Source organism: Cetorhinus maximus, chromosome 14 (assembly GCF_964194155.1).
Source record: "Cetorhinus maximus chromosome 14, sCetMax3.hap1.1, whole genome shotgun sequence".
NCBI lineage: Eukaryota > Metazoa > Chordata > Chondrichthyes > Lamniformes > Cetorhinidae > Cetorhinus > Cetorhinus maximus.
The window spans coordinates 72537625-72556588 of NC_135892.1; the positions used below are offsets into that span (position 1 = coordinate 72537625).

Below are 18964 nucleotides of genomic sequence, written 5' to 3' on the forward strand. Positions count from 1 at the left end.
ATAATTTTCCCCTCACTGAATCAGACTGACTGGCCTTTAATTATTTGGCCTATCCCTTTTTAAATTATGGCGCAACGTTCGCAGATCTCCAATCCTCTGGTACCTCGCCTGTATCTAGTGAGGATTGGAAAATGATGCTCAGTGCATCCATTATTTCCTCCCTGGTTTCCTTTACAGCCTGGATAGAATCATGGCAATTTATCCACATTCAAGTATATCAGTCCCTCCAGTACCTCCTTTCTCACTATGCTTATTGTATCTAATATTGTGCACTCATCTTTAACTAGAATGTCTGCATCATCCCTCTCCGTTGTGAAGACAGAGACAAAGTACTCATTAGGAACTCTGCTCACATCTTCTGCATCCATGCATAAGTTACCTTGTACATCTCTAATAAGCCCTACCCTTTCCTTAGTTATCCTCTTGCTCTTAATACACTGATAAAACATCTTTGGGTTTTCCTTGATTTTATCTGCCAACATTTTTTCATATCCTCTCTTTGCTTTCCTAATTTCCATTTTGACTTGACCCCTGTACTGTCTATACTCTTCTAGGCTTTCTACAGTATTAAGTCTTTTGTGACTGTCATAAGCTTTCTTTTTCTGCTTTATCATGGCATGTATGCTTCTGGAAAACTAGGGGCTCCAGATTTGGCAGTACCACCTTTGTCTTTGTGGGGACATGTCTACACTGTGCTCTTAGAATCTTGCTTTTGAATGCCTCCCACTAATTTGTCACTGATTTTCTTTCAAGTAGCTGTACCCAGTCTACTTTTGTCAGACCACTTCTCAACTTCGTAAAATTTGTCCTCCCCCAATTTAGAACTTATACTCCTGTTCTAACTTTGTCCTTTTCCATAATGATGCTCAATCTAACTATATTATGGTCACTCTCTCCAAAATAGTCACCAATGATACTTCATCCACTTGCCCTGCTTCATTTCCTAAAACGAGATCGAGAATTCTGCTCCCTCTCATAGGGCTTGTTAGATGCTGGCTAAAAAGGTTCTCTTGAATGCAATTCAAGAATTTTGTATCCTCCGTGTCTTTCAGACTGTTCATATCCCAGTAGATATTAAGGTAGTTGATCTCCCAACTATTATTGCCCTATTGTTTTGCACTCAGAAATTTGCCAACATATTTGCTCCGAACCCTCAGTCTGCCCTCTGCTTCCCATCGTTCCCCCTCCCATGTGTTCACCCTTCCCCACCCCACAGACACCACCTTCAACCCCTTCCCCAGTCGAAATGCTGGTTTCTGAATGCTTAGACCTGTCTGAGTACCGCTACACAGTGGTGTCAGTGTGGACAACAGTGGCATCTACCAGGAGTAGACCACCCCTAAACCTCACCCTCGCAGCCCAGTTGCAAAACTGGGCAGTGTCTGAAAGTTGAGCCCGAATACCGCTGCATAGTGGTGTCCTTGTGACTATGGAGGCAAGCATTGAGAGGACAGCAACCCTCTTTCCCCAGCAGTGTGGTGTTTCACTGGCATTGCAACGAGACCAGTGCAGCCTTATGAAAGGTAGGCTATTTGTGTTGCACTCACCTGGAAGTCCTAAGCGAAATGAGGTCCAACGTGTGCAAGTCACCCTTTTCAAACAAGATTCAGATGGAAATAAGTTCCCATTGGCATGACACAGAATTGAAAGGCAGCACATGATTCTGGCAAGAAGCTAATTTAATGAGCATTCATGAGATGGTAATGAATGGCAATGGTGTCCCTGCCACGACTCAGTGGCATACCCGACCCGCCAGTGACCCGCCATTGGGAGAATCGCAAACTATTTTTACGCTGGCAGGTTTCTGACTTCTTGCCTGCCACTAGATTCTCTGCTCCCACCCGCCACGAAACCCGCTGTGGTTGGGATGGGAAAATTCCGCCCAATGTTTCTGATCCTAGAACTGTTACTGTGCTTCTTTTCCATGATCTAATTGTTTTCCTATGTTTTATTTTGTCTTTCTGTTTGCCTTTCTATCTCTCCCTGTATCTTCTTTTCTCCTTATGGCTCTCAAATACTTTTCTCCTTCTGGCATCTGTTGTCGAGATATTAACAGGGGCGAATAACTTAAGCAGGGGCGGAGCGTCAGACAGGAAACCGAGAAATCCCCGTATGCTGTGGAGTTTTAATACCACCACGTATGTCTTCTGTCATTGACATAATCCTTTTCTGGAAGTCAGCTTGATTGACAGACTTGCCTTCCAATCAGGCAGGGAGGACTCTGGAGCAGGCCACAGGGGTTGTCTGCAGTGAAATTTTGGTTACCTTTAATCTCCAAAGTGATGCTGATAAATTAGAGTGGCTCATACTCTGAATCATTGAACTATTAAGAGGAGTTAAGAAAATTAATTCTATTCCCATTATAAAATAAATTATGGTGGTGAAATTGTTCTGCAACAATAGCACAAAACGGGCTCAAAGGAAGTGGGCAGTTGGTTTTACACCCCCAACCAAAAAGAGAAGTTATTTATTAAAATGTTTTAAGATTTTTTTTCCATTTGAGGAATAGACTAAACTGAAAAATAGCATTTCCATGATTTTTATATTGGTGAGCATGGAGAATATTTAATTCAAAAAATCATTGAAAAAGCGTGGTAAAATTATCCTGTCTTTGTACTGTAACAGGCCTGTGATTATATAGTATGATGTGGCATGGCTGTGTTTTTCTCTTAATTAAGATTACAACTGCCTTTTAGACCTTGTGGGCTATAAGATATCAATCAAATAAAATATTTGACTGCTATGTTATTAAATAAAAGACAAATTACAATTATATTCATATATTATGTAAATCAGATGATAAAATTTGTTAATACTAACCAGCTTCTGCAGTTCTTCCTGATGCCCACTGTGAGGGTGCACTGCCTGCCATATTAATTGCATGCACTTGAAATTCATACACAGTAAATGGTACCAAACTAGTAACTGTTGTATGAGTCTGTGGTGGAATCAACGCATTTTCATTAGGTGATTCTAAAATTGACTGAGGGTTAAACCATCCACTGTCTTGAAAAACGCGCCTTTGAGGAGGATTGTGAGATCCATTTGGTTGTAAGAGTCCTCGCATGTAGAGTTCATATCGAATTATTATTCCTGAGAAGAAATTTAGGTTAGAAATTTATAATTGCATATTTTGCCTCTTCCCACTTACCCCACAAAAAATATCACATTGTACTTTCAATGTGACATTTATCAAACTACAGCTATTAAAGTAAATTCAGGATCCTGTTAAATGCAATAGGTTAAATCTGGCTAGCCTAGCATATATAACCAGATGTGCAAATTGAAAATATACGTCTGTAACCACACTTGCAAACACCAGAAATTATTTGGCAAACACATAAAAAAGGTAATTATCAATAAATAATTCTATTTGTTAGAGTGAATGAAAGTTAAATCAAACAATGAAATGTAACTGAGAGACTGAAGAAGAGAATATCCTCAGAGTATATACTGCTTAAGGGCTGCTTCCATTTGAAATATGTTTTATTATAGCATACAGGCATGAAGCAGTTTAGATATCCCCTAAGTCACCCATTTTTAAAAGACAGAAGCAGTAGCAAGGCAACCTACCACATTTTTCCAAATACATTTTTGGAGACTATGGGGCGCAATTTATCCTAACAGACCCGCAGTCGTGGGCCAGGGACCCATGTGGTGAAGTAGCAGGCTTTGCCTTGTATCTTTGACTCAGCCATGACATTAGCACCCCGCTTGCAGGTTTCCTGGACAATCAGAGAGGGCAGGTGGGATCATGTGTCACATCTGTCAATCTGAAGGATTTCTTGTTAAAGGCTCTGAATAGCTGAACTGTAGATTGATTTCTATGGCTTCAGCAACCAGGTGAATGGAAAGGAGACCTGGGAAAACTGTCCCCTTGATCTCTGGCTGTTACCTTGAGGTCCTGCTGTGCAATTTGAGGAACTGAAGGGAGGTAATGTTTCCCAGAATGATAGGAAGAGGCCAGCCTCTCAAACTAAGTAGGCTTGGATGCAAGCCACCGAGGAAATGAGCAGCAGGAGTGTGGTCCCTCATACCTGGACACAGTGTCCCAAGAGAATCAAGGAAATGCTTCACGCTTTCAGGTGCCAAGACCTATACTCTGAATTTCCCAGCATTTCCCTGCACAAAACTGCTCACACCAATACACCTTGCTCCACTATTCACCTTTCCAAGCACCTCTTCACATCTGAACAGTCAACACTGACACTCACCCTTACCTCACACCCATGTCTTACAGTCACCTTCTACAAATATTATCCTTCCCTCATCTACACACAATCCATTTCTCATATTCATAATTCTGCCTTCTCTCTTTGCAGGTGAACAGAGTGCAGAATTCCTGGGGGAGCCAGAGAATGAGATGGGGGGAAGGGAGGGGGCCCTCCAGTGATAGTCACTATGATGGCCATTGGCAATGTGTCCCCTCTTGGCCCACTGCAAGTAGACCTTTTTCCAGTAGGCTGCAGATGTCATTAATGACCTTCCATTAAAGACTGACCCTCATGAGGCACTGCTGCTCACATTTATGGAGAGAGTTGATCCTCTGCCTGTAGGCCTGTGTGAGGGTCTCTCCTTCTTTGAGCTGAATCTCTGTGTCCATTCCCTCTGTCCTGTGGAGTGGCAGGTGGCTGAGAAGAAGGCAACTGGTACTGATGCTGGTGTCACTCCTGCTGCTGTTGGTATTGCTGGTGTTGTTCCTCTTGTTTCTCACCAGAGGTCCAAGTTAGAGCTGCATGATTGGCTCCCATGCCACAGTGAAGGCTGACAGCAGAAAAGTGCAGATCAAGGTGAATAAAGTCCAATACAGGTGAACTAGCTTCCAAGGAGTTGGAAATTGCCTGTCAAGCAGGGGAAGCACACCTTTAGAAGAGACGTTGTGAGCATCAGTTTCTCACCTAGACATGGCTGCAGCCATTCAGTTTCACGGAAGGCTTCCCAATCTGTCATCACTCTCTGATGTGCTCTTCCTTTGATGACCCTGGCGTGTTCCACACAGCTCAAAAAGCCAACCTACTGGCTGTTGTAGCCAGAATGGTAGATTAAATCTTCAGTTAATTGGGAATTTAAATATTGAAATTACCTGGCAGTTCCATAAGGGTTTCCCGCTCACCTGCAAGCCCACCCAGGTTAAATCCAGAAGTGGGTGAGATCTTGTCAGGTTGTTGACCCAATGTCACATTTCAGGGCTTTACCCGCTCACCCGAACCCAAACCACCCTCCTCTTGACAATTAAAATTCTGCGGTTAACAGTGACCCACAGTGTTTTTCTGAAGACCATAAGAGCTGCTCCTAGCCATACAACATTTCTTCCCAAAAAGTCTTTGGGTCTCTTTCTGTGTGGCCTATATTGCTCCCTAAAGGACCATTGGTGAAAACACTCAACATCTATAACAATTGGCAAGATCTGCAATCGGAATCCTACAACTGACAAAGAAACCTGCTCCAAATAAGCAGTCTCCCGGTGGAAAGAAAGTGGCGCACTGTTCGACCCTTTACAGGCCCACCTGAAAATTGCAGCAGGTGGGCCGTAGATAGAATTCCAATGGCTGATTTGCAACATGCCGACCTGCCCTTTCAATTTTCAACTTTAGCAATGGACGAGGTGTAAGACTCCATTTTAAACCAGAGGAGTTTGTGACGCAAAAAATGTCAATTGCTAAAAAGTACATATTCATGTATTATATATTAATATACAGTTTAATATACATCTTTCTTCCTCTGTTATTTGCCTCCTCACTCTGTGCCCAGTTCTTCTCCCCTCATGTCAGTCTCTCCATCTCTGCCCTTGCCCTCTCATTTCTCTCCACCTCAATATGCCTACCCCCATCCGCCACTTTGGTTCAATTATCGCACACCTTCTAACTCAATTTGACCTGAAATATGCCCCTTGGTCTTGAGTTCATAAATCAAGGCAAGATTAACTAGTATTTACAATATAGCTTATAAGTTGAAGAAGACAATTAAAATCTTAGCAATATCATTATCATTTGAAAGTACACATAGAGGATGGAAATAGTTTCAGAAATACTGAAATATGATGAATAACTAGTTCAATAAAATGTCAATATTAAGGTTCATGTAAATAGAAGTTTTTGATTAAAGTGAAGTTCAAATTCAGTATTTCATACATTTTTTGAAGTTTAACATGTTAATATAATAATCTTAGGCTTTGCAAGTTAGAAAATTGAGTCTTACCATTAGGTTTTCCAGGAGCAATCCATTCAACAAAGAGCTCTGTAGAACTGACAGTTCTAACTATTGGGAGTCCTTGCTCTTCAGGTGGAGCCTGTTCAGTTATTTCCACAACTGGATTGCTTTCAATACAGCCCCTAGTACTACAAGCCTGGACAGTGAAAGTGTATTTTGTAAATGGAGTCAAATCATTCAAAGTCACAAATGTTTGGAGGCCTTTGTAATGCACCTGATCCACAGGATTGCCTGGAGTAGTAGATTTCAATATATATTTCTCAATAGGTCCTGAAGCATTTGATGGGGTTGTCCAGTTTAACATAACTGATTGTGATCCAACAAATCCAACATGACTCAAATGAAACAATCCAGCAGGACAGCCAGTCTTCGTGCGATAGCTAACAATACTGCTTCTTGTGCTACTATGAACATTGCTTGCCACAATATAATAAGAATAAGTTGTATAAGGTGTCAAACCAGTATCACTGAAGCTTTTGATACCTTTAAAAGAGGAAAGTTATATTATTGTTTACTTAAATAAATTGCTGTGAAAAATATTCAACTTACATTGAAGCTGTTGGAAATTTTAGCTTTTTGTAGTATTTACATTAGAAAGGATTATTTCCTCATGTTCAATATTAAGAATTAAAAATAAATTGTTACAGTACTACACATCATGTCTAGTTGTATAATGGTCACAAGAATGAGAATTATCAAACTAGTGTGATAAGTTCATGAACATCAGCTGCTTGATCCCTGATATTGAACTAATAATGAAATAAAAAGCAGTGGTATTATTATTTGCCTTAATTTGCATCACTTGACTTAGAAATAAATTTGAATAAAGGACAAACAATTACTTTCTGATCTGAGATTGCCCACTTAGAGAAGTACTCACTTCTACTTAGACTTGTTTTAACTATAACATACCAATGTAGAAATTACTATGGGTGATATTATTGTATGAATGCTTAATCCATGGGTAACAAAGTTCAGTCAACGCTATTTTAATCAGTGTTACCCTATTTAAAATAAATCGATTAACACCCTGCTAAAATAACAACAAAAAGAATTTGACATGAATGCATTTAGCATTCACGAGGTGTCGATGTAATTCCCACCCTCATATCTATAGTGAATTCCATTGTCTCCTTATCAGTTGAATTGGCTAACTATTCTTTATAAGATAACGCAATTTGAAACACAGGCCAGAATTTTTAGCTCGGCATGCAGGTGCGTGCCCGACATGCTTGAGCGTGAAATAAAGCATGTTGACATTGGCCAAGCGTGCCGACGTCAGTGCGCACTCTCGTGATATTTCACTAGGTGGGAGCACGATGAAGATGGAGGCGCGCCCACCATTAATTAAGTGGCCAGTTAAGGCCCTTGAGACACCAATTGTCTCGGAGCTTATGTAGCCCCTGAAATTTTCAGGCTGTCACATGGGCTAAACGGGCAGGCCACAATTTCAAAAACCTCATCCATGGGTGGATAAGAGGAGTCAGTGGGCTTGTAAATGCGAGCAGTATGTAGTTTAGGATATAACTTGCTGCTTGTGTGAACAGGACATCTTCATTTCGCTTCAGAGCTGCTTTGACAGAAATAAGAGGCTTCTGTTCAGGACTCAGTGTTGTTTTTCAGCCCCCGGAGGATTCATACCACTTGGGGCCTTCCAGGTATCAGACAGCCTTCCCTTACCCTGGCAATGGGGATTGTGGTCTCCACTGGAGGCACCTCCTCTCAGGAGGAAGAGAGGGTCAGGAGGGGGGGGGTGGAGGCCAGGTGTTTCTATTCAGCCTCCAGGGGAGCAATCTGTGGGAGGAGAGGCGTAGGCAACAAGGGCACAGGGCCAACAGGATTTCCAAGGCGGAAGGGGCCGCAGAAGACACCACAATCCTGCTGCCAGTATTTACAGGCGGCGATGCAGCTACCTCAATATGTCAGGTCCAATGCCGAAGGAGGCTCTGCCTCTCAAGGGAGACAGTGACCTCCATTTGTCAGAGGGTCGACCCTGAAATCTGCTCTGACTGTGTGGATGGACACCCCATGCCAGTGGTGTTGGAGGTCATGGTGGCCCTCAACTTCTATGCCTCCGGCTCCTTCCAGGGCACAGTGGGGGATCTGTGTTGAGTCTCCCAATCAGCTGTCTACAATTGTGTCAAGCTGGTGACAGACACTCTGTTCAGGCGTGCATTGACTTTCATTCACTACTGTATGGACGAGGCCAACCAGGCAGAGTGAGCCAGAGGCTTTGCCGCGATTGCTGGGTTCCCCCGCGTCCAGGGTGCAATCCACTGCGCACATGTGGCCATCAAGGCGCCAGCGGGTCAGCCGGGTGCCTTTATCAACAGGAAGGGATTCCACTCCACAAACGTGCAGATAGTGTGTGACTACAAGATGCAGATTCTGCAGGTCTGTGCAAAGTACCCAGGCAGCTCCCATGACGCTTACATCCTGAGACACTCCCAGGTGCCGAGGCTTTTCAGTGCTCCAGTGGATAGATGGCTGCTGGGTCACAAGGCTAACCCCCTCAAAAGATGGCTCATGACGCCTCTCTGCCACCCAAGAACAGAGGCCGAGCAGTGGTTCAACAGGAGCCATGCCTCCACAAGGGCGGTAGTAGAGAGAATCATAGGTCTTCTCAAGGTGCGCTTCCAATGCCTGGACTGTTCAGGGGGCACACTTCAATACCCCCCCAGATCATGTGTCACTGACAGTGGTTGCATGCTGCGCTCTCCACAATCTGGCACTGGAGAGGGGGGTACGCAGTGGAGGAAGAAGATCTTGACGCAGCTGCTCAGGCAACAGACGATAAGTCCAGTAGTGAGTCAGAAGATGAGCATGGTCAGGAGAACGCTGAGGGCATAGACGCTGACCTGGGCAACCTCCAGGGAGGCAGGGACACCCGGGATGCTTTGATCCAATGCTCCTTCAGCTAAAAGGGCCACCACCGCGTGCCAGGGCTGCAGGCCCCATACTCGATCCCTCACAGGACCAGTTCCTTGATCAATGACATAAACTTTATTGAAATGGCACATAATGTAATGAGAAACATGGCCATCATTACATCATGGCCTACACTGCACTTGCAGAACAAGTGAAGCATCCAGAGGTCAGTTGCACAAAAACACATTTAATTAAATGGTGCCTGGCATACATTCTACAAATTAACATCGACAGGTGTTTTCCATCACATCAATAAACACTGAATGGAAAAATGGGGTAAACAAATATCACCCATGATCAGGTCATGTTGTGATTAAGGTGCTTAAAGTTTTCGCTTGCGGATGCTACGTCTAGGTGCTCCCCACTCACTGGGACCGGCATTGGAGTCAGCCTGCTCACTCTGCTGTCCTGTTGGCCTTGATGATTTGGTGGGCGTCCTCTGGCCCATGGAGCCTGTGCTGGCCCCACCTGGGAGGGAGCGGCCAGTGCCATAGCTGGCATCTCCCCAGTCGCCACAGCCTCATTGGAAGCCCCAGTCACTGGCAGAGGGGCAGAGGAGCTGCTGCCCTCATCCGGGGCACCCTGAGAGGGTCCTGCAGAGACGACAGGCAGTTCATGCGCCAATATGCGGTTGCTCTGGACCTCCCTGCTTACCATTGATGGACAGGCACCTAGCTGGAATACTGGGTGCCCAATCCATCTCCCACACTGACACTGAACACCTGGGGTCATTGCCAGTGTGAGAGCTTGCAAGTCCGAGTGCATCTCCAGGAACACCCTGATTCAGCTCCTGGAGCAGCCTCTCCATGAGAGTCGCCACTCTCTCCATGGAAGAGGCTGTGCACTCGGCCATGAGGGTCATTGCATTGCTCATGCTCCGCAAGCACTCCTCCATAATGGACACCATGACACACATTCCCTCATGTATCTCTGCCACATCCTCGTACACACTTCTTTGTATGTCCAGCATCTGCTGCCTCATAGACGACTCAAGAGGCACATCATCAGCCATCGTCTGAGCATTGTTTTGGTCCCCAGCTGTCCTCCAACTGCCGGCGTCCTGGGCACCCTCTGCCGCTGCCTGCACCTCAGCTGAGTGTGAAGTGCCCTCACCAATGTGCACCGTGATAGCAGCCAGCAATCTCATGCCCACCGAGGTCCTGGTATCTGCGCGGGTGTGACACAGGTGCATTCTGATCAGTGTTGTCCTCAGGAGCCAGGGTAAGCCTTCGGGCTCCTCATTCCGAAGGGCTGGTGGTGAGCCTAAAAGGAACAACATGAGACAGAGATCAGGGTGCATCATGGTGCCCTCGTCTTTCCATTATCAATGGGGATTCCAGGTTCGAGGCTCACATCAAGATAGAGACTACAGTGGGATGGTTGCAATTACTAACATTCTCACCTCAATACACTACACTCTTACCTCCCTGTGGCACCCCAACCTCTCCGCAGCTGCTTGACCTAAGGGCATAGCACCTCTCCAGCTCCAGAGCTTCCTGCTCATAACGAGTGAGGATTAGTAGGTGTGGCAGTCCCCTGCCAGTACACAACCTCTCTGCATAGTTATGGGATGTTTTCTCCTGAAAGATTGGAGGAGCATTGATTGGTCCACTCTCTACCTGCAGTGCCATTGCAGCCTGGCCAACCCCATCTGAGGAATACCTCGCAGGGCTTAGCCAATTCGTGGCTCTGGAGCCACAAGGCACTCAGTCCAAGCAGTCAGGGCTCACCCCCTTGCCCAGGTGCTGCCTCATTGATATTTGCCACTCACACTCTAACACCTCTGAGGTTCACAGCGGGATGGGCAGCTCATAGCTGCTCTGCAAAGTGACCCATGCCAACACAGTACTCACCCTTCCCGATTGCAGGAGATTGCTGAAGCGCTTCCGACACTACACCCATGTGCACCCCAGCACATCATGGCTGCTAACCCTGGATGCCACCTCCTCCCAGGCCTTTTTGGTGAGGTCGGGTGGCCCCTTCCTCCCATCCCTGGGGGCAAGGGTTTCTCTCCGTGCTGCCACTGCCTCCAGGAGGGCAGGAAGGCACTCATCTGAGAAACACAGGGCCGACTGCCCCGCCGACCTGCCCTCCCGCCTGCCATGTCCACCCACAAAGCTGTCCATCACGACTTCCACGTCCTTCGATGGCAGCCTTCCAAGGGCTGCCAAGGCTGCATTTGAATCAGCCATCATTGGACCCAGTGGACATTAAGCACCTGTCCCCATCCACCCCTTTGTGCTCATTCTGGAGTCGCGTCTTACGCTGGGCGGGCCTTAATTGGCCCGCCCACGTAAAATCACGGTGTGCTGCCAATCGCGGGCAGTGATCAGCTTCCCGACTGTCCACGCCGGTCCCGCACGCCAAGGGAAAAATTCTGCCCACAGTCTTCAATTTCACAGTCAACTATAATACTTCAAAAACACATTGGGGCTGAAACTGGCCTTTACTGACGGTACCAAATGAGTAATAACAATTTGGCAGCTCCTTTTACACCCACCTAATTTTCTTTTCCATTCGAGCCAGTCAAATGAGTGTGCAATGGGTTGCTAATTTGTTACTGGCCATTTTATGTTCCACGAAACACCAACTTCAACCCAATACTGGGGACTACAGTAGGATTTTGTCAATGAAATATCCTATTCACCTTGGAAAGAAAGGTATAAAAATTGTTGCAAAAAGTGATTTGATGCTCAAATCGAGTAGCTTGGTCGGCAACTGAAAGAACAGTTAACAGGGAGGTTGACCACTCGCTGAGCGATCGAATGTATGATTTCTTGAAATGTGTATGACTAACACATGACTAACGGGTGTATTGTTAATGAGCATATTGTAATAGGTGTATTGTTAATGAGTATATTGTAACAGGTGTATTGTTTTGTTCAAACCTAGTATTAAACATTAGTACTTTTCAATCGAGCTTTGAGTGTTGTCTCATTATTTCACGAAATTTTCATGCTTGATCAGTAGTATAACCTGGCAGGGTAGAAGATTACATCTTACAATTCATGTAGAATTATTTTGTCCATCATTTTTGTAGACATATTTGGCAAGAAATTGGGCTCAGCAGCATCCTTTTTTTGGTTCTACGAGTGCCATTATGGACCAAAAACGGCATAGCGCACACACAGTTAATACCTGCCAGAAGTATACAGAGCAGGCAAATCAGCATTATCATTGATTTGAGACCATCACTTCTATTTTGCAGCTCAGCAATTCAGCCCACACTCTTAAACTTGCACGGCTGAACACGAGTTAAGTAGCCAAAAGGACCCCACCCCACCAACTGTATACGAAGGGAGCATCATCTACTTGCAGGTTTCATTACTGATTGATTTCTTCAGGCTGTTGCTACAATTTTACACATTTTTAATGCTTTTCACAGTGGATTCAAGATTCAATAGTTCACAGTGAGTAGTGTAGCAGTCACTGAAAGACTATTTGCTGATCTCAAGGCTTCGGCCCAACTAGCTGCTCCCAGACATGGATGCACTTGTAGCCTTCCTTTTGTAATAGAGCATGACTGGGAGAATGTGCAGAAGCCACATCAGGCTGCTAAGAGAGAGAGGAGGTGGAGCAGGAGCCCATGTCTGTTCAGGGTATTCAGGGAACATTCTCAGACTGCAGCGACAACCAATTTTTGTGATGTCTGTGCTTCACTAAGGAAGTCCTAACCGGAATCTGCCAACTGTTGCAGCCCCAGCTGCAACCTCCTAGCATTAACCTCCATAGCTATCTTCTCTTAGTATCTTTTGACCATTTATCTGGAAGGCCTCCTCCCCGTATGTGGAGAAAGGGCATCACTCTTCCCTCCCACCTCCTTCACAACTCCAGTGCAGTGTTAGACAACTTGGATGCCTGCACTCTCCCATGTTCAGTCATTCTTCTCTACTTAACAAGTTAAATTCAGCTCACATTCCTCCCAGCACCTGCTCCAGCCACAATGCATCTCCCCTTTAAGAGGTGCAGGCTATCTTTAAACAATGCAGGCTAGTTTTAACCAGTGCAGGCTAGCTTTAAGTAGAGCTAGCAACTGTCGATTTTGGGCTCCCTGCTGATTCATGCAGCTAATCAACGCATGGGTAGTGCTGGCTGTATGCAGAATTCATGCTAATGAGAAGGTAGCATGAAGGTGCCTGGGGCACCACAGTGCAATTCCTGTGCCCATTTTTGGATCTTTCCAATTTAGGCCCCATTAAATCCTTTTGAAATAAAATAGTGTTAAAATAGTAGATAAAGGAATTTCATGTGAATGTGTCATTTCAAGCTCAAATCATACTGTGTAATTTCACTCAATATGCTTTCTTAACTGTTGGGTAGTCACTTTGATCTAGAACATGAGGTGAGCAACGTATCAATGGTGCTTATTTATTTTAGTTTACCTAGTAATGGCATGTGGTGCTGAATGTTCATCATTATGGGTAGAATCTTCTGCCTGTCAGGTTGGCTGGTCGGGAGCGGATGTGGAGCCGATCGCTGCCATTTTAAGTGGGCAAGCCAATTAAGGCCCACCTAGCGTGACCCGCGCCCAGTATCATGCACGCAAAAGAGCGCAAAAATCGCCCTGAGGAGCTGCCCCAGGGAGATTAAGGTTAGATTTAAAGTTTGAAAAATAGAAAGATTAAAATTATTCAGACATGTCCCCTCATGTGACAGTGTCACATGAGTTGGGACATGTTTATGAATTATTAAAGGAACTTTTATTTATTTAATAAAACCTTCATGAAATCTCATCCTGCCCATGGATGAGGTTTCATGAAAAATGCAAAGGCCGCTTGGGCACTTTGCCTGCCCGCCAACCTTAAGGTTGGGCGGGCAGTCTTGTCAATGATTAAAATTACTCTCCTAATGGCCTTAACAGGCCTTTGACAGTTCGGTGGGTGCCGTCCAACGCACGCCCGATATCACCGCGCATCATTTTACATGTCAGCATGCGGGGCCCGCTCCCACACGCCGAAGAGAAAATTCTGCTCTATGGAATCTTAATAGTATTATATTAAGGAAAATCACTGTTAACAGTCACATCACATCACAGAAATGTAAGGAAAGAGCATTTGTCAAATATGTTTCTTTTCAGTATTTGAGTTGTGCAGCGCCAATCCATGCGCCATCACTATAACAGAGCATGCATTCATTCCTCCCAGTCTATTAAATTCTTCATTTGGTTACATCACCTTACAGAACTTAATAGAGGTGAGCATCTTTCCCACAGGAAGGGAATGAAAGTCATCGCCAAGCAACTCTTGCTAGTGTTATGACGTGGTAGGTGATGTGTGCCAGGTGGACCAAATCCACAAGGGAAACTTGGTTGTGCTATCACATGGTTTTGCAACTTGTATTTATGACGAGATGTGTGCACAGAATTCAGAAGTAATAAGTCCACCAAGACCTTTAGAGATTTTAAAAATTTAAACTTAAATTTTATTAACAAAATATAAAAGACTTCAAGCACACACATAAGACCACAAATTACTTACTACTATACTAACTCCCAAAATTCCTAATTAATCTGACCCCCAGTTACAGTCCCTTTAAGGCAACAATCCAAAATAGATTTTAGATTTCAAATAAACTCAGCAAGTTAACACAATACCCTGGACAGTGGAATTCCAAATAGCTTTTCCCCAACTTCAGTTTTGTTAGATGGCAGACTTATGCACAAATGCTGGAGGCTTTGTTAAGGCTATTTTACACACTCCTGTTAGATCTTACATGGCCTTCTGACACATAGCCTTTCATTCTCCTTTATATATGTTTCTTTTTTTTTAATATGTAAATTCTATTGTTCCACATGTCTTTGAAACTGTATCTTCCTCATAATATAAAAACTTTCATGTTGCCAATATATATTGTCAGCAACCTTTGGGAAAAATAAACACATTCCTTAGCCTTGCTTATCTGGCTAGTTGTAAACAGACTAAGATTCCTTTGACATCCAAATATCCCTTCATTTATCTAAAAATGTAAATTCCCTTCACACCTTACATGCTAAGCCAGCATCCATGTTTACTCATTAGCATGTCAAGCACCTAGCTTCTTTTGATGATTTCAAACGTGCAGTCTGCTTGACTACAAAATGTAATTAAATTGCACACAGACCCTTACTTATTCCCATAAAACTACTTCACAATAAAGCAGAAAAATATTATGAAAATTATTATACTTTCATCACATTAGCAGATGGTTCAGATCATATAGATAAAGATCAGTGACAATAATCTGCTTGCCCTCTTAACCGTCTAATAGTATATAGGCCAGGAATAGAAGGAATATGGAAAAAGAAAAGGAATTCAAATCTTAAATTTTAAAAATTGCTTCCAATTATATAAGACCATTAATTGATGAAAATTATAACAAATGTAAACTTTTTCTGTTACCTCGTTACCAAATAACCACTTCTAGTATTTCAGGGAAAGAAAATAGCTTACCAAATGGATACTTATCCTGAACTGTATGAATTTCTACTCCATCTCTGTACAAGGTATATGTGAGCTCATTAGTGTTTGGTGCATCAGGTGGACTCCATGATAGATTAACAGCATTAGAATTCAAAACGTGGGCTGTTGGTGGGGGTTGCTGAATTGGAGCTATAATAATTAAAATACAATGTTAAACATATTTTAAAATGAAAGAACTTGCATTGATATAGCATCATTTGCAACCTTAGGATGTTCCAAAGCACTCTACAGCTAATAAAGTACTGTTAAAGTGTAGTCACTGTTGTAACGTAGGAAGCATGGCAGCTAATATGCAATTTTGCACAGCAAGGTCCCACAAATAGCAAAGGAAGAAACTGCATGTAGGTTGAGAGATAACTCTTGGCCAGGGCACTGGAAGAACTCCCTCCCTGTTCTTTTAATTGCATTGTGGAAATTTTTATGCTCACCAGATAGGGCAGACAGGGTCTCGGTTTAATGTTTTAGATGAAGAATGGCACTTGCAATAGTGCAGCATCCTCCCTCAGTATTGCACAGAGGTGACAACTGGATTATGTGTTCAAGTCTCTGGAATGTAACTTGAACCCACAACCTACTGACTCACTGGCAAGGACATTACCAAAGAGCCAAGCCTGGCACCTTTGTTAAATGGTGGAAGAAATGGATGATGGATAAAAACATGAATGGCATTTGCTTAATGTATTATCTCATGATTCATAAAACATAAATCTATAAGTCACTGCTTAAGTAAGGCAACATTTTACAGCAAACCTTACTAGATCAAGGAGCTACCTTTCTGTGCAGGTTTGTTGGATTTCTCCAAAGCTGCAAAGGGGACATTTCTTTTATTTTGCTTTGAGAACTCTAAACATAATTATTGACCTAGTATTTTCTGAAAAATGACACACAAATCAGCCAACAGCTTGTGCTGAGGAAGGGATAGCCCATTCATTCAAAATCGCTACAAGCTCCTGTCCAATTTGTGCCATAAACTTTGCGAAAATGGCATATCCTTAACATTCCCATGAGTTTCATGAAGTTGCTGGATTTGCATATCAATTGCCCATTAAACTTGCTGTAGAAAGCTAAATCTAGTAATTAATAGAACAAGTACTCTTTCAACAATGTGATAGTTATAGATGACTTCCAATCAACTTCTCCGGACCAAAAAGTGAACACTTGAAAGTGTGGAATCTAATTTTTGTAGGTAGTGAATTGTTGAATTTCAAATTTGAATTATTTTCTTATGTTCCCTTTCTGCCTTAATTCAATCTTTCTTTCTTTTTCTTTATTGCTCTTCCTGGATCTCATTTGGCATTAAATTCAGCTTTTTTCTGAGTCTTTTCTGAGTTTTTTCTGAGCATTTATTTCCCAATTTTTAAGTCTCATTGTTTGAGGTGACATACTGTTGGTCCCTTTGCTTACCAAGGTCCCAAATGTTATCAACTTGCACTTCCTGAAATATTTTTGTGCTAAAGGATGCAGAGAAATGTTTATTCAACTAAGCACACCATGAACTGCCCAGCTCCTGCAAATTCCAGAGCTTAATGTGTTGCCTTTATTAGTGAGGACATTTTATGACCAATTGCTGAGTTGCTCTTAAACTTTGGCATCAATCCAACAACAACTTACATTTATACTGCATTGCTAACATAGAAAAACACCCCGAGCTGCATAGACTAAAACCAGTGTCTCAAACACATTTAGCCTACTGCACTATCATTCACAAGCCCAATCTCTTTGTTTTGGTAATATTTGATACCTCAAAATGATATATAACATATGTAACAGATTCATAAAATAAAACATTTTCAAAAAGAAACTGACTACACTGTCTGGTATTAGAATGGTTATGAAGTACTAAAGTAGAGAAAAAAAACCTTGAACTTTCCCCAGCCACAGGTATTTGAAGTGGGACTGTCAAAAAAATATTCAGCTGTACTGTATTCCAGTGTCAATTTGCAAATACTTGCCATAAATTTGCTTGCAGGAAAATAATTACTTACTTTTACTGCAGCCAAATGTGTTGTTCACATCCAAGTGACTCATATAGTGGGCGCATACATCACATTTTAAACCAGTTACAAACTGTTTACAGAAACATGCTCCATTTGTTTGGTGGCAAGTGCCATTAACACTGCCTGCAGGGTTACAATTGCACGGTTGGCAGCTGTAAATACACAGAACAAAGATATAATGATTTTCACCATGTCACATAAAAAACAATAAGCTGTCCTTATAGCTTTGCTGTAAAATTAGTTTATGTTTGATAACTTGATGGTACTTCGTCTAATACGTTAAAATGATTAGATAAAACTGTTCTTCTAAATGTTGTTTACCAATTAGGCTAAAAGCTATTGTTTTAGAAGGTAACCAACCTACTATTCATTTTCTAAATTGTGAGGGTGGAATTTTACACCTGCAGGATTTTACGGTCCCGCCAAAGCCAATGGACTTCAGAACGGCTCACTGTATTTTACTACCCCGCCCCCGCCGCTACGGGGCCATAAAACTCCGCCCCTAATGTTTCATCAGCTGTACTATGCCTGAAGGGTCGGAGAGGTAAAAGCTGGCAAAGTTATATCCCAAATCTCAAGACGTTCACATATCAAAGTAGAGAATGGTGAAATAGAAAGACGGGCAGGAACAGGTCATTTTTATATACCTGACCATTCTGGATTAAAAATGTGACCAACTCTACAACAGAGTAATGCACAGCGCTCTCAGCAACAAGCTTTAATTTAAAAATAACTATTCAAATTATTTCAGTCTCTGTCCTATGTCATATGGCAAAACGTGGCATAAACATATCAGAGGAATGTATACAAAGGCAGCATCAATTTCATGTTGGGTACTGAAAGTACAAGGGTGGTGCTTCTTTGTTACTCATTTTGTGCTTCATAACAACTTCCGGTTATGTCCACATTCACCAGCCTCATTGACCACCAGTGAGATGCAGATTATATTATGATATGAACAGCGCTAAGAGTTGCTGTACATGCAGGATTACATCTAAATTTTGTGTGATAAGTAAGCTCATTCTAGTGGCACACATTGAAAACACATGTCTGACAGTTTAAAAAATATAACAGGAATGCAGACTTCCTTTAAACCACAGCCCCAAGTATTACAGTTTCAAAGAGGTGAACTTCAAAAGTCTTCTTGTATGAGTTGTTTTTCAATTGTTTATCTTGCTGAATCTTTTCTAAGGGTGTGTGCAGTTCACACCTATATCTTTGCTGTTACTTTAAGCATGCAAGGATGGAGTTTCACATGGGAATTCCATCATTCTACCACCCTCCTGACAGTTGGTAAGTGGGGGGATCATAAAATGTCAAGGGCACGTGCCCACCACCTATCAGCCTGCCCCACCAAAATTATCAGAGGGA

General features: G+C 43.0%; 1 protein-coding gene across 1 annotated transcript in view; it reads right to left on the reverse strand.

Moving 5' to 3' along the window:
* Window positions 1–18964, reverse strand: part of ush2a (Usher syndrome 2A (autosomal recessive, mild)) — a 1183552-nt gene that overhangs the window by 921715 nt on the left and 242873 nt on the right. The window contains exons 15-18 of the mRNA XM_078556364.1: window positions 17582–17745; window positions 15567–15725; window positions 6199–6693; window positions 2821–3093 (exon numbers count right to left, since the gene is read on the reverse strand). Coding sequence (XP_078412490.1) covers window positions 2821–3093; window positions 6199–6693; window positions 15567–15725; window positions 17582–17745 — 1091 coding nt within the window. The remainder of the gene's footprint in view (window positions 1–2820; window positions 3094–6198; window positions 6694–15566; window positions 15726–17581; window positions 17746–18964) is intronic.